The sequence below is a fragment of the Suillus bovinus genome (genome assembly GCF_016758785.1).
Source record: "Suillus bovinus strain UH-Sbo-P2 chromosome Unknown EDB93scaffold_17, whole genome shotgun sequence".
Taxonomy (NCBI): Eukaryota; Fungi; Basidiomycota; class Agaricomycetes; order Boletales; family Suillaceae; genus Suillus; species Suillus bovinus.
This window is the reverse complement of record NW_024542073.1, coordinates 37,735-51,985: the sequence shown is the minus strand read 5'-3', so window position 1 is coordinate 51,985 and position 14,251 is coordinate 37,735. Positions and strand designations below refer to the sequence as shown.

Genomic DNA, 14,251 nt, shown 5'->3' with positions numbered 1-14,251 from the left:
AACATATCTTAATGGGACACCAGCTGGCGCTACCCCAGAACTCAAGCTCGGCGTCAACACTAACCTCTTTGAGGATCCTTGGAACGAGTGTCAGAACAACACTTCATTCCTTGATACAGAGCCTTACACCAGCACAGGTTCAAAAGAAATATGACCGCGGACAGTTGGAGTAAGTTTGGATGTTGAAAATCTAGACTGAGAGCTGACCTCGAGTTTTTCAACAGGATGACCCCATTCGTATTTGGATCTCAGAACATCAAACTTATCTCGATGAATTCATCTGCTTGGAAGGACGTGGCAACACATGTCACTCATGCCATAACTGTGGTGATTCGGATGCAGTATTTTGTTGCGAAGACTGCTTTTCTGTTGCATTATACTGCCAGTCATGTGTTATGAACCTCCACCAGAACATGCTCCTGCATCGGCTGAAGGTATGTTTTTTTATGGATATCAATGCTTTCCACTAACACCATTGATTCAGAAATGGGATGACAGGTATTTCCATCCAATGACCTTGAAGCAACTGGGGCTCCACATACAACTGGGTCACAGTGCTGGTCAGCGCTGCCGCAAAACCAGCCTTTGATGATGATTTTACTGTTATTGATGTTCACGGAATCCATGAAGTTGCTCTTGACTTCTGTGATTGTGAGTATGCATCCTCACACTACAAACAGATCCTGCGCGCTCGCTGGTTCCCAGCAACATCCACAGACCCACAAACAGCTGCTCCGTTTACTGTTCTCAAACACTTCTACTTGCTCTCGTTTGAGTCCAAGGTATCCGCATTTGAATTTTACCACTGTGTTGCATGTCGGAGTGACAACACAGGCGTCAAGCCCATGAAGGTGACTTGTACTCTATCCTGATTGATTTACAACTGATCATTGAAATTCATAGGATCAATATTCTGTCTTTTTGTGAATGATGGCATAGTGGTGCAACCTCAAGGCACTAAAATGGGCAGGTTGTGGGCATGACCCAGCTGGAGTTAGCACTACCAAAGAAGGAGAAATTGTGGTTCTGTGCCTCACTTGCCCTCACCCTGGCAAAAATGTGCCTGAGACATTAGAGGACATCTCACCTGGGAACCAGTAAGATTTTACCATCTCTCCTCCCTATTTTCGTAATCTGAACACATTCTACAGATGGATCTACTCACTGTTTTTGGCTATCAATGCCAACTTTCATCTGAAATGCCAACTGGTATCCAGCGATGACAGGGACCCTGGATTGAGCCAAGGGTGGGGTTACTTCATCAAAGAAAGTAACTACAAGGTGTACCTTCAAGAAAATGCAAGTCTAGCACAAGAGGTAAGTTGAATGATTATTGCTTACAGCCATTGCTGATTTAAATGCCTTAGAAAAGTAATTGTGTTAGCCATAACGCGGTCAATATGGTGGACATGAAATCTTCCAAGGGACTCACAGCAATGGGTGTCGGCACTGTGGTGTGCACGAGGCATGACATGTGGTTAGCAAATGGCATTGGGAATCTTCAAAAAGGTGAAAAGTGAGTACTCGTGTCACTGGAAGAACATTATCAGTTTTTGATTTCATTTGGTCAGATACTTGAATATGGATTATATTGTCTTCTCTGCACTTTCACACTTTTCATCGTCAATCCCATCCATCAATTTCTCCTATGATATTGCATGTCAGTGGCACAAAAAACTTTGGCATCGTGTGTCAACTGCTCTTCCCTTACAGCTTCATCCCAGTAGCACTCAACAATACAGGTTTTTTATTCCGAAGTTCCATCTTGCAGCGCACATTGCAGCCTGTCAAACGACTTTTTCATTTGATTGGTCTCCTTATGTTGGACGGACCGATGGAGAAGCGCCGGAGCATGGTTGGGCTGACATAAACCGTGTTGCTGTGAGCACAAAGGAAATGGCACCTGGTACACGTCGATATGTCTTAGACTATTTTGGGGACTGGAATTGGAAAAAGGTGACAGGTCTTGGTAAGTCTCGAGTTTTAAATGTTTATTCAGCAAACTGATTACTTTGCAAGGTCGAACACTACTACGTAAAATAACAGATGCTACATATGCTGAACAGGACCATCACCATGCATTGGTGGACTTGGAGGGCTCCATCAAACAGTCAGAGTTGGGCGCTGCGTCACTCGTGGCTTGGACTGAAGAAGTCATTGCTTGGGAGAGCGATCATACAAAACCCAACCCCTTCAACAGTCAAAGTCAAGGTAAGTTCAAAATTTTAGAGTGTGATCGATGACTGATTGAAATACTAGAAATTACCCAAGCCACTGTTTGTTTAGCGCTCATTCAACAAGATGCAAAAGATTTGGAAGAAGGATCGTCCATTTCCCTCCATTCAGAGGTGACACCTAGTATCCTCATTAGCACAGGGTTGGATATCGAGAATGTGCAGTAAGTGATGGATTGACTGCTACATGCTTCCTACTTACTCCTTTGTAGACGACATTTACAGGTAGATAATGCAGGTCTCACCCAACACTCAACCAACAATCAGCAAATGAAGACTCTGATGTACAGAAATGCTCTCCAATGCCACATTGATTCATGGATTGACATACAGGTCCTTTACATGCCCTTCATTGCTCACTTCCGCGCCACTGGTCTCTCTCTGTCTGACAAGGGCACCGTTGATGAAACCACCGGCTGTCCAAAAGCCAAACTCAACTCCATCAAAGCCAAGGATATCCCACTATTTCTTCCATCTTCTATCTGTAATCTGACAACATGCAATGCGAAGTTGCTCGAGGTTGAGTGGTCATTATGCTTGGCGCAGGCTAATGACGTGCTCGAAGAATGCCGCTCTCACATACGTCTCTGCCACCAGCTTCTACACTTCAAGGCGCAACAGATTCGCAGACAAAGTCTTAACACTCGTGCCCAAAAAACCATTCAAGTGGTTGAGGATCGGCTCATTCTTAGTCACGAGAAGTATTGCTGTGCTCGGCAAGCTCTCATTCATCTGTCAAGGCAACTAGACCATGTAGGCTGGGAGTGCAAGTTTCTTCCATTGAGGAAATCGGACCTTCGGCCAATGGGGGACCTTGGAGGTCGCACTCAAGGCACAGCAATCATGTCATGGATTTGGCATGTACACGGAATTCCTTCAGACAACGGTGACAGGTTTTAGGATTGTAAGTCATCAGTGATTACTTATATTTTTATTGCTTACAGCACGCCTAGTGCTACACATGGAATGGTGCAAAATGAGGGCCAGATGCAACCAGTGGTTTGAGGAAATCCAATTGCTCTTGGAGGAGATGCGGCGTGTCTTGGAGTTTCTCGATTGGCAGGCTAAGTGGTGGGAAGCATGGGTCACACTGCATGTGGCTGAGCAGTCTGAGGACAACGAGGGCTTGGTGGCATATGCAAAACACCAGGCTGCCATCTGTCGATCCCTGTCTGCAAAATTCAGGGCATTGTGGCACCATGTGACTGCTTTGGTAAGCGAAAATCTGGATGATACAGAGGCTGATGCACCGGCAGAAGAAGGTCCTTTTATTGATGCGCCCCCGCATCGAGATCTCGATGAGTTAGACTAATTGGCACAACTTTTCTCCTGTACCTTTATGTGAAATAAAACTTGTTTGATCCAAACAGCAGCTATATTCGTTCAATGTGACTGCTTGGTGACTGCTGGCTATATTAGACACAAGGATACTTAAGCTATGCGGATGTATCACTGAGTGGACAACTATGTCAGGTGATGTATCCCTATTTTAGGCCTATAGGCCAAAGGGATACATCCATACCCCACCATCAGGTGGTGCAAGGGCAACTAAGCGGCACCAAGCCAGATATTCATCTGTGCTAGTTAATTCGACAATATGGTCAAATTTTCCCATCTTGAAGACAGAAGTTTCTGGATATTAAGTTGTTGTATGATGGTTAGTACTCTGCTGCAGTGAGCATGTTGGAAATTTGTGAGCTTATCGGCTTCGTGGATCTGAGCTTTGTTTAGAGCACAGGGCTCATAACCTGTAGGAGCCTAGGAAGTAGCTAGGTACAATGAGTGACAAGATCGGCATACGAGGCTGCAAGGTACTCACCTCAGCAAGTGTAATAGAACAACACTGAGGTGTTGGAAAGCTGCAAGTGAGTACAAAAGTATCAATGGAGGATCCATGGCTGAGTGGCGAAGATGCAAAACTATACAGTTCAAGGAGAAACAGAACATCTATGACTAATAATGGAAGGATATGTCAACATCAGTGAGCCAACACACTCGGAGGTGGCTCGCCTCACTTAGTAACTGCAGGTTTTTACTACTCCATCAAACTAGGTATTACACACATTAATTCTCATTCTCATGTAGCACATCCTGCACCATATACAACCATTCTAATTACAGCCACACTTTGTACTATATTTCACGCTATACTGGTCAATCACAATCATATTTTTTGCTCACATCTCTGAGGCATTGCTGAGCGGGTTTAGAAATGGCAGCTGTGACCTACTACTGTGACAAAAGCGTTACTTAACGACTTGTGGGGGTGACGACTCAGCCGGGAGGGATAGTATGAGCAGCGAGGCGACATTGAAAATGGCGATGCACGTACTCAGGATGAATGCAGTGCGGCCAGCGAATATGTTCAACGAGTTCATGGCATCATCATGGGCACATAATGGCAATGGCTGACAGATCAGACAAATATTCAAATGTAGCTTAGCAATGTGGGATCATATGCGAACGCAAAAGAAAACGGGTAGAGTCGGCAGAAGTCTTGGGAAATGGGAATACGTTCGAAGAGACCTCCACTAACGTGGGAGTCGGGGATCATGGTACATCCATCCAATCAGGACACGGTACATCGTCTCTTCTCTCGATAAAAATTTCCCAGATGCTTCATCGCCTGGCCAAAAGTCTCACAAACTGCTACATCATCTCTTAGCCACTGCGGTAGTTTTCCGCGCATCGCAGGTAACGTGAACCGTCGATCAATAAGTACGAGAGAAGCCCAATCCCCACGGTGTCGGATGGCTCGGCCTTGCCCAGGGCTTGGTCAGCATTTTAAATATACGTCGTCGGACGTGCTCACCTATACTCTGATTGACTGCGCTCATGCACATGTTCTCATACATTTCGGTCGCTGCGTCTTTGCCATCGGCAGGCCTCTTTATACCGGATCGTGCCTCTGCTTGATTTGCGTATTTCATACGTTCCTGCAGCTCTGGAGAATTTTTGTTGGCAAAAGGCAACCCAATTACAACAACAGCACGGGCAAGATCATCTGAAAAATTTAGCCCCTCTGAAAGCTTGGCACCGACAACTGCAAATAGTACCGCGCCAGTCTTCTTATCTAGTAGTGTCTTCAAAAATAGTCATGATGGCGAAGACGTCACAGCTCGCTAGACCTACATGTGTTTTGGCAGCTGTAGCATACTCCCGCAGGATCATTTCAACTCCTGAACTCTCCTGGGGCTCGAAGAAGACCTAAATATAGTCAATAAACCGCCTCTGGTTACTTATAGTCACTTGCTTTCTTCTTCAGGTTAAATTTGTCCAGTATTCCACTTTGACTCCAAGCTTCTCTCGCGAAATTCAATGATGCGTAGGAAGGGAAGAAGACAACTATTCCCCCGGGCACGACGTTGCAGAAATTCGATACGATTTGACCTAACTCGGACACGACCTGCCGATTGCTCTGCTGCGCGAACTTGAACTCCAGGTCCAAGCCTGAAGGGCCTTTCGTAAGCAACAATGTCTGCACATTAGATGCCGGGATAATGTGACCACAAGAGAAAGTTGTCAGCCTGTTTAGAGGCAAGTATGTGAAAAGCTCGGACACTACAGAAGAAATCTATCCGCCATGTCACTGTATTGCGAGAGACTTTTGATAGAAACTGCTTACCGGCGACATGGTCCCCCCAGCAAGCACCACTGAACGCGCCAACTCCACAACATCACGGAACAACGCCGATGGATTCAGCAGCTGGTATTTAATCTCGATAGCATCTCCAACAACAGAGAAGATTAGCCTCCCGTCTATAACAATGTTGAACAAAGAAATAACTTTGATGCGGCTCGGCCTACCTTCACTTGCGCCCACTAGTCCCAACATCAATGCTTCAATGGTATGCAGTGGCGGCGTAGCTACACCTGATGGATGCCTCCCAATTTTCTCCCCTACAGACTCAGTGATATGTATGATTATGCCCTTGTCAGGGTGTACAAACCTTCGGAAACATCGATAACATAACGAGATATCTTCCGTGCTATCTGCGAGTAATAAGAAAAAACACCTAATGAAGTTAATGCAATATACTTTGCTGCGCTTAAGATACGATTCGATCTCGAGGAGATTGATACCCTCGACTTTTCTCCCAAGCCTGTGGATGAAATCTGGCACAGTCATGACTTCAGTTTCTTGCGTTTTGGATTTGATGCTCAATTTATGGGCTATCCAATCCATCGCAACTCTCTGAAATGCATCCAGAAAATTAAGAAGCCTCTTCAGGTGCAACGCATGCATTGCAGACAGCCGGTTGCGAAATTTTTGGTAATACACTGAGACCTGTTTGAACGAGGCCGACAAAATACTGGATGTCAGGCGGACACTTGAAAGGGACAATAGAGTTGGTATCAAGTCTAAGGCAAAATCAGCCGGTATAGAGGGCGGTCTAGGTGAGATGCCTACTATGCGCTTCATCAATGATGACAACTTGATTAGTCAAGTCAATTCCCAGGGCTTCTCGGGCGGTCTTCTGTAACAGCAGATTATAAGGGAGAGTAATAAGCTGAAAATTCAGTATGAGACCCAGCAAGGCACATCAGTGGAATCGTCTGCTGACCTCTGCCTGAGGAATCGCTCGTCTAGATCCATAATAAGGGCAAGCCTGCATATCTTTCCCAGCAGTGGCAAGGTCTTCTATATCTTTCGGTGATGCCTTGAAAAAGAACCTATCAGTACTGTTCACTTGAATAGATCATCTTCACTAACCAGAATCTGATCTCGCAGATCAAACATACGGCTGTCATCACCCACTGGAGGTAAATATGGACAGTGTGTATTTTGCTTCCCTGCGAGCATATCCTCGATGGTCAATGAATACGTGGATCACAAGCTAGTCTGGTACCTTCTAGTAATTCTCGACATTTCTCGTCTATATCTCCCGATCTTGACCTTGCGTCCTCGTTGATACACAGCTGTTTCCGAGACCCAAGTGATACGGTCCGCCACTGACGCTGATCAACTTCGCACTTATCACAATCTACATCGCCGTGGGTCCGTTTCTTCTGGCAAGGATCGCGATCAGCTCGAGATATATTTCCCGCTGTGCCCTTATCTGGAACAGCATCACCTAAGGCGAGGTGTTTGAACTTAAGTTTGGTCAATTCGGGCAGGACCTGTGAAAGTTGTGAATGTGTGCGAGACGCATAAAATATTTTCGTGCAGGATGGATTGTCTCCTTGAAAGGCTGGATCATGCTTGTTATTCTTGTCCATTCTGTTCGTAGGCGTTAATTGTGTCTCATATCAGCAATGTTTGACCCTAACTTTGCCATTAAAGCGCGAACAGCGGGGGAAAAGTTATTTTGGCTATTTTCACAGTCGTCATCGTCTGGAAGATATGCATCTTCGTCAACATAGCCTTGAACAAGATCGACTGTCACGCGCTACTTGTACGGAGTGAGTGGGTTGAGCCAAAACATGAATTCGAAAGCACGCACTTGCTTTTTGGTAACCCGTGCCCGAGCCAGCATACGGAAATGAGCCTCGGTCTTCCGAGCTCTGGCGAGGCGTTCCTCGTATTCCTTATCCTCTATCTCCAGCTCACGCTTCCGAATGTCGATAGCCTGAGCTGCCACCCATGATGGCACTGACATGGCTTTAGAACGTCGCTTGCAAGACCAACAGAGACCTACCACTGACCGGTACTCGAGAGTGACTGCTGCGATAACTGCCCTTTGCGCGCGCGGTCTTTCTCGTCCACAAGCCACGACAGGCTCGAACACAGCAAACTTAGGGTCTTACCCTGATTATCTTGTCAGATCAGAAAATTGCTGGTCAGCTGGTACAAACACTCACGGTGCCCGTAGGACTCTCCACGATGGTAACCTGCCTGTTCTCGATCGACGTATAGACGTGACTCATCAAGTCTATTTGTATCGAATAAGGCGGGTCGTATGGAAATGCTGGGAAATTGGTAGGAGTGGGAAGGACGAGGCCATTGTAGTCCATGCCGAAGAGTAATACTGAGGCACGACGCGTGACTCCTTTCACTGGTCCACCGAAGTGTATCACACAAAGCAGTGATATGGAGTGAGCGTGGGTGATTTATAAGATGATGTGAAGATGTAGTACGCTGTATCTGGAACTAGTGCATATAGTGGAACATTGTGGATAGTGAAAACAAAGGATGGAAGTAGCCAAGCGTAAGTGTGGCAGTTACTACTTAGATAGGTAGAGTACAATCAAAATCATACAACCTGAACTCTTGGGTATGGTAACGAGCAAGCTCAGTAGAGAATGTAATGCTGTCACGTCGGACAATACTCCAGTAACCAAATCTTTGCCGCACCGTATTCCTCCTTGACGCGTTTTAGTAGCAAAGTCACTTCTTCAACGGTCTTGTCTGAAGGTGCACCCTTGGCCGTGTTCTGTATCTTCTCGCAAGTCGACGAAACCTGCTTCACGCCCAGTGCGGCTGATGAGCCCTTCAGAAAGTGTCCTAACTGCGATATTTCTTTCAAGTCTTTGGTTTCCCTACGTTAGAAAAGTCAGATTCTAGAGCAGTCATTCCAATAACAAGAGGACCTACATGGCTTGATCCATCTCATTAAATGTGGAATCGACCTGCTCAAGATACTCGGTCACCATCGCTGATACAAATGAGCTGTCCCCATCATCCAGTTCGACTATCTGGTTGAAGACTTCCATATCGATTATATCTTGTTTGCTGGGCTGGTGGTGTAATCAGTGATCATCATCATAAGATGGACAAGATGACGAGATGGGCAGGGGCTAAGTGCGGGGTTCCCGGCGAACGCTCTGCTTCCAGGTGCATGCATACAAACAGACTACCTTAGGCTGGAGACATACCTTGCTCTCCTTCTTTTCAACCTCCTTTGAGTCGCTCTTCTCCTTGGGTGTAGTAATGGGCGAGCCTGCCTTTGGCGTGGACTCCTCCGAGGCAGGCCGCGATTTGACGTCTAGCTTCTTTTGTGGTGGGGCTTTGTCGGAAGGAGACGGTGGTGGACGCTTGACAATGTCATCAATGGTATTCGGCGAACGAGCACGCAGAGCAGGAGACATGAAGAGAATCCTGGCCTTGTTCACTGACAAAAGACAGCGTTCTGAAATAACAATCGGGATAGCGGCTCTAGGACGTTAAGCTGTAGGGATTCGGGGCTATCCTTAAAGTAGTCTACTGATTATCTGTTGCCGCCGCAGTGCCGCAACCAAATATGTAGCATCATTGACAGATTCACGATTCCACTGGCTATCTGAGCCAGATCGTCATCTCATTTTCTACAAAATAACCCGGCGGACCCGCGCCCAAAACCCAACCTCTCAATGAGATCAGTAAATCCTTGCGTCAGATAATCTTTCGAGCCCTCAATTCGGCGATCTCGTTATGAGAGTACCCTAGTTCCAGCATGACCTAAAACCAATTCACCATCAGAAACAGAAGATATCATTGGCATGTGCACACATACCTCCTTTGTATGCTGTGACAGCCAGGGTGGTGGTCGTCTCACCGGCATCCGCTTACCATTGTAAGTAACAGGTGGAGCCACCATCCTCACTGTCCCTGCTCGTGGGTGCTGTTCAATCAATCAATTCGACATAATCAAACTGAAGTCTATTACACGAGGACGAGGGGTACGTACATCAACCTCCACCGTGGCCTGCCGAGCGCCAACTTGCGGGTGCGCGAATGTCTGTTGGATATTATTGATTGGCCCAAACGGTACCCTGCACGGACATGCGCGTGTGAATTTCTTGGCAAATGGATCATACATAAGTAGACATCATGCACGACGCACCCTAATCCCGTGAAGCGGTCGATCCAATAATCCTTTTCGTGTCTTTGAAGCACTGATGTAATGATGTCCACCAACGCCTCCCTGTTTGCTACCCGCGTAGCATTATTAACAAACCTCGCATCATCCGCCAGCTCGGGCTTCTCCAAAATCTTTTCGGCAAGCAGGCGGAACTAACGTCACATGTGCCTCGGAGTCAGGTCGTCCAGAGCTGCTTATCAGTGATGCTGCCCACCTGCTTGTCGTTGCCTGCGCCAATCATGAGAAATCCGTCTTTGCATGGGAAAACTTGGTAAGGAACTATGGACGGGTGGGCAGTTCCGTGCCGAGAGGCTTCCTTTCCGGCGATGAGATAATTCGACGCTATATTCGCAAGACTTGCAAGCTAAGTATATACCAGAGAAACCACATTGGTAAACATCAGCCAGACAAGGAAATAAACATGTGATAGTCACTGTACCTGTGTCTCAAATAAGTTACAGTCTATCCAAACGCCTTTTCCTGTGTGCTGTACGGAACGCAAACCAGCAAGGATAGCACCGTGTGCGTAAAGACCTGTCATCAAGTCTGTCACCGCAACGCCTACTTTAGATGGTGGACGATCAGGTTCGCCTGTGCTACAATGCACGAAGGGCAAGGCATAAGACTCAAGGTATCATCTGTAAGCGCCAGCAACACAGCATACATACATGTGCATCAGTCCAGCTTCGGCTTCAATAATGACATCGTAACCCGCGGCTTCGCGGAACGGGCCTGTCTGTCCATACCCTGATTGCATCAGTTAAACTGAATGCTGATATCAGGAAAAGTGAAGCTCAGACAAACCGGTGATGGAAGCGTACACAAGCTGCGGATTAAGCACCTTGCAGTCCTCCCAACCGAGACCCATCCCTGCAAGCTTTCCTGCGATAAAATTCTCCACGAGCACGTCGGAACTGCGAACTAGCCTCTGAATGACCTCAAGTCCCGCAGGATCCTTGAAATTCACAGTAATAGAACGCTTGTTTCTATTCACAGCAAGAAAATATGCAGATTCAGGAGGGAGGTGTAACGATTCTTTAGGAGAATTCGGGGAGACAGGAGCAGAAGGAGGTAGCCAGGAGCCTATTTTGGTTAGACAAACAACGTATAGGCTAGCACAGGCTACTCACGAGTGTCGTCACCGTAGGTGACCTCCTCAACCTTGATGACATCTGCGCCCATGTCTGCAAGAAGCATGGTGCATGATGGGCCTGCTAGCACACGAGTGAGGTCGAGGACTCTGATGCCCGTGAGTGGGGGGAGAATGCCCTGATGAGTAGATTGAGTAGATATGTGGGAATGTCTGATGAAACGACTATCAAGACGGGTGACAGCACTGAGCGCTCTATATTTCGACAGTATCATCTCAGTTTAACGGGTAACCTAGAAAATGAAGCAGAGCGAATAGCAACGGTTAAGAAAATGAAACTGTCAACGATATAATGGTCCAGGGGTGGCAGAAGTCCAAATCCAATGTCGATATGGGTGTATTATGACATGTACCTGGCACCGCTTCATCCGCAATGTGCTAGTACTGACATTAAAACATAACAGAAAACAAAAACATATCAACTCGTTTCGTCTAACGTTCATTACGGTTATCCACAAATTACCATGGGTTTCTTCTCGTCGCGCAGGACAGTAGACGAGTCCAAGTCGTACATCCATAACGACAGTTCCGTGTCCATGTCAATGGTCCAGGTCATCCGTTCCCGATTCGTACGTATTTCTATCCGTTCTCTTGATGGGACAGTGCACTGACATTGATGGGGGTCATGAATATTGCAGTATGGAAAGTACAAAAGCAAGGCGCGCGGGACGCACCATCCTTCAATGATTGGGCACAGTGACCACAATCTCCACCGTCTCAGCGCTGGGCGCTCCCCTCTCGGGACCGAGCAGTTCTTACCACCACCACAAGATACTCCACGTCCACATACAGATGTGATCACGTACGTCTTTCATCGACCGCCAATTACACCACTCGCTCATGTTCTTCTGTTCTCCTGCTTACAGGACCACCCTTGCACAACGTCTCGATGAGCTTGCTGCTGCAAATTCTCAGGGCTTACTCGAGTGAGTTTGTTTTGGATTTTGAGGCTGAGGACGTGACTTGTGTGTTGTGGTAGCGACCATTGCACCCATATGGGTTGACGTAGTGTTTCCTCACACCAAAATTGGTCTTCCATGTTCACGTCAAACCTCTCATTATGCTGAATCCGCTCACAGTGACGACGAATACCGTCTTCTGCGGCAAAACATCTTTGAACGGCTTGCTTCAGGTAGCTCAGTCCCGCAGGAAGCTTCTCTTGTCCCCATCGTCTCGCACCCACCGAACAGTGAGCCTTACGCTATGTGTATTTCGAAGAGACTGTTTTAAAACCTCGTTCTCTGCAATTTACAGCCTACAACCTGGCTTCTGCCAAAAGTCGTTCACCGTCTGTCCGCTCTAAATCCTCGATCTCCTCTGCCATGAGCACTCTCTTTAAACGCTCTTCTCGAATCTCGGGTCACACAACTCTCACTGCAACAACAGACGACACATCCATCTTCCCTAGCGGTACATCCCGATGGCTTCTGCCACAAATGCAAAGCGATGTTTCTTTGACATTGCAAAACTTGCCGCATATGGGTGATGTGCAGCATATAAGTGCGAATATGAGTACCAGCAGTATCAATGTTGGTGGAAACGGGGACAGAAGCAGCTCGTATCGGTCCCTCCGCCGCCTTCAAACAGGACCAGTTACCCCTCCCCCATCCTCTTTCCGTCTAAGTAGCACAACCGGCTCGCCCTCCACACCCGTTCCCTCAACGTCAACAGCCCCACGCACATCCTCGCATTCTCCATTGCACTTGCGAACTCCATCTCTCTCGGCACCTACGAATGCCGCCGATCCCGATAATCTATCCTCATCAGAGCTGAAGCTCCAAATTGCGACGCTTGAATCTGAGGGCAGACGGTTACTTGATGCGTTTAATGGGCTTGAGCTTACTGCACTGACCCGACGTCATCCACCGCAAACACCTTCTGTGCGCCGAGTTCGCGTTGGAACAGGAGGGAGCGATTATGATAGTAGAGGAGGGGGAAGTGAATATGGTGGTGGTAGAGGCGGGGGGAGTGAATATGAAGGCAGTGGATACCTAAGCGCCGGGAGAGGCACACCCTGCGAGGCTGACACTCAATCCATGTGCTCTGCGTCAGCAGGCTCCAGTGTTAGCCAACCGCGCTCACAGCCGCAGTCATACCGGAATCCCTCGTTACGTGCTCCGCCATCAACGTTATCTGTGTCAGCAAGGAAACGTAGTATATCATCTATATCTGCTCGCGCACGCGTCCCCACAAATGGCTCGATGTACGCTTCGCACTCCTCGCCGGGACTCACCCCCAGCAAGCTGCGGGAATTGGGCAGTGTGTCCTCTGTTAATATTGCACGAGAGTCTTCCATTCACCTCCCATCGATTGTGCACAACTCGCCGATGCGTGAAGTACCTGACGATGACGCCTCCATCTCGGCGCTCGAGAGCGAGTTGAACGATATTCGACGCCGGCGAGCAGAGGTGACTGCACGATGTCAAGTGCGGCTGGAGTACCTGCGGGCACAGCTGCGAGGAGCAGAATTAAGGGAGAAGTTGATGAGGAGATAAAAATAGGATTTTATCAGATTGGCACTTTGGACTGGCTCAATTTGTAATTTAGGACATCATCATATATACCTCCGTTCGACACTACTGTTCTATGTTATATGCGGATCATACTGCGGTTTTTTGGTTGACATCCTTGCATTCAAGTTGTCGAAGCTTTCCACAAAGTTCAGTTTAACTCAACATCTTATTGGCGATTTTATAATCGTCCTCGTTGTTCTTACCAGCAGGTGGATAAGTTTATTCAGGAGAAGCAACGTTTAGTACTAGGCTCTGTTAAGTTTAGCTTTTCAGAAGGCCAGTTGCAAAATGGCAGAGAGTTGCAAAGCACCTCATAGCATACATCCTAGACCTCCTGCTCTCGGGTATAAGACTTTTTTATCGTTGTTCTATATCGCTGTATTTTTCTTTAATGCCCTCGGCGTCAAATTTATCACCTCAATTCACTTGTTTTCATTTGAAACAATCTGGGAATTTTAGTGTAGCTCATAGCAAAAAAAAGTTTTGCTTTTTTCCAGATGCTTTTCTATGCTAATCCTTGCCTGCTATTTTCATATTGCTATCGACGATGCAATCAGAATGCTCAAGCGCTCA

General features: G+C 47.2%; 5 protein-coding genes across 5 annotated transcripts; 2 read left to right on the top strand and 3 right to left on the bottom strand.

Annotated features, from left to right (window-relative positions):
• Positions 1 to 150: 150 nt before the first annotated feature.
• Positions 151 to 3,541, top strand: EDB93DRAFT_1239811 (uncharacterized protein; the record flags this gene model as incomplete). Its single annotated transcript, XM_041451683.1, has 15 exons — positions 151 to 169; positions 253 to 434; positions 485 to 560; positions 583 to 851; positions 904 to 915; positions 940 to 1,097; positions 1,152 to 1,317; positions 1,368 to 1,516; positions 1,572 to 1,969; positions 2,020 to 2,211; positions 2,260 to 2,398; positions 2,525 to 2,935; positions 2,975 to 3,120; positions 3,179 to 3,447; positions 3,473 to 3,541. The coding sequence occupies 15 exons, from the start codon at positions 151 to 153 to the stop codon at positions 3,539 to 3,541; spliced, it is 2,655 nt and encodes an 884-aa protein (XP_041309131.1).
• Positions 3,542 to 4,803: 1,262 nt separating this feature from the next.
• Positions 4,804 to 8,189, bottom strand: EDB93DRAFT_1239810 (helicase C-terminal domain-containing protein; the record flags this gene model as incomplete). Its single annotated transcript, XM_041451682.1, has 16 exons — positions 4,804 to 4,994; positions 5,047 to 5,317; positions 5,367 to 5,441; positions 5,488 to 5,808; positions 5,860 to 5,993; positions 6,042 to 6,134; positions 6,185 to 6,227; positions 6,274 to 6,596; positions 6,646 to 6,745; positions 6,800 to 6,895; positions 6,949 to 7,028; positions 7,085 to 7,455; positions 7,500 to 7,624; positions 7,679 to 7,836; positions 7,881 to 7,983; positions 8,037 to 8,189. 16 exons carry the CDS (start codon positions 8,187 to 8,189, stop codon positions 4,804 to 4,806), a joined length of 2,637 nt encoding a protein of 878 aa, XP_041309130.1.
• Positions 8,080 to 9,329, bottom strand: EDB93DRAFT_234480 (histidine kinase, phosphotransfer Hpt). The gene is made up of 4 exons (XM_041455797.1): positions 9,292 to 9,329; positions 9,051 to 9,209; positions 8,770 to 8,907; positions 8,080 to 8,714 (listed from the first exon to the last, which is right to left on the bottom strand). Exons 3-4 carry the CDS (start codon positions 8,886 to 8,888, stop codon positions 8,489 to 8,491), a joined length of 345 nt encoding a protein of 114 aa, XP_041309129.1. The 5' UTR covers positions 8,889 to 8,907; positions 9,051 to 9,209; positions 9,292 to 9,329; the 3' UTR covers positions 8,080 to 8,488.
• Positions 9,330 to 9,345: 16 nt separating this feature from the next.
• On the bottom strand, positions 9,346 to 11,617 carry EDB93DRAFT_1135846 (CAIB BAIF family enzyme). The gene is made up of 10 exons (XM_041449139.1): positions 11,570 to 11,617; positions 11,146 to 11,514; positions 10,820 to 11,098; positions 10,684 to 10,762; positions 10,455 to 10,611; positions 10,230 to 10,379; positions 9,998 to 10,167; positions 9,842 to 9,926; positions 9,668 to 9,775; positions 9,346 to 9,612 (listed from the first exon to the last, which is right to left on the bottom strand). The coding sequence occupies exons 2-10, from the start codon at positions 11,378 to 11,380 to the stop codon at positions 9,547 to 9,549; spliced, it is 1,329 nt and encodes a 442-aa protein (XP_041309128.1). The 5' UTR covers positions 11,381 to 11,514; positions 11,570 to 11,617; the 3' UTR covers positions 9,346 to 9,546.
• EDB93DRAFT_1135839 (uncharacterized protein) lies at positions 11,534 to 14,091 on the top strand. Its single transcript, XM_041449138.1, has 5 exons — positions 11,534 to 11,734; positions 11,804 to 11,967; positions 12,032 to 12,091; positions 12,245 to 12,354; positions 12,420 to 14,091. The coding sequence occupies exons 1-5, from the start codon at positions 11,630 to 11,632 to the stop codon at positions 13,658 to 13,660; spliced, it is 1,680 nt and encodes a 559-aa protein (XP_041309127.1). The 5' UTR covers positions 11,534 to 11,629; the 3' UTR covers positions 13,661 to 14,091.
• The last annotated feature ends 160 nt before the right edge of the window (positions 14,092 to 14,251 follow it).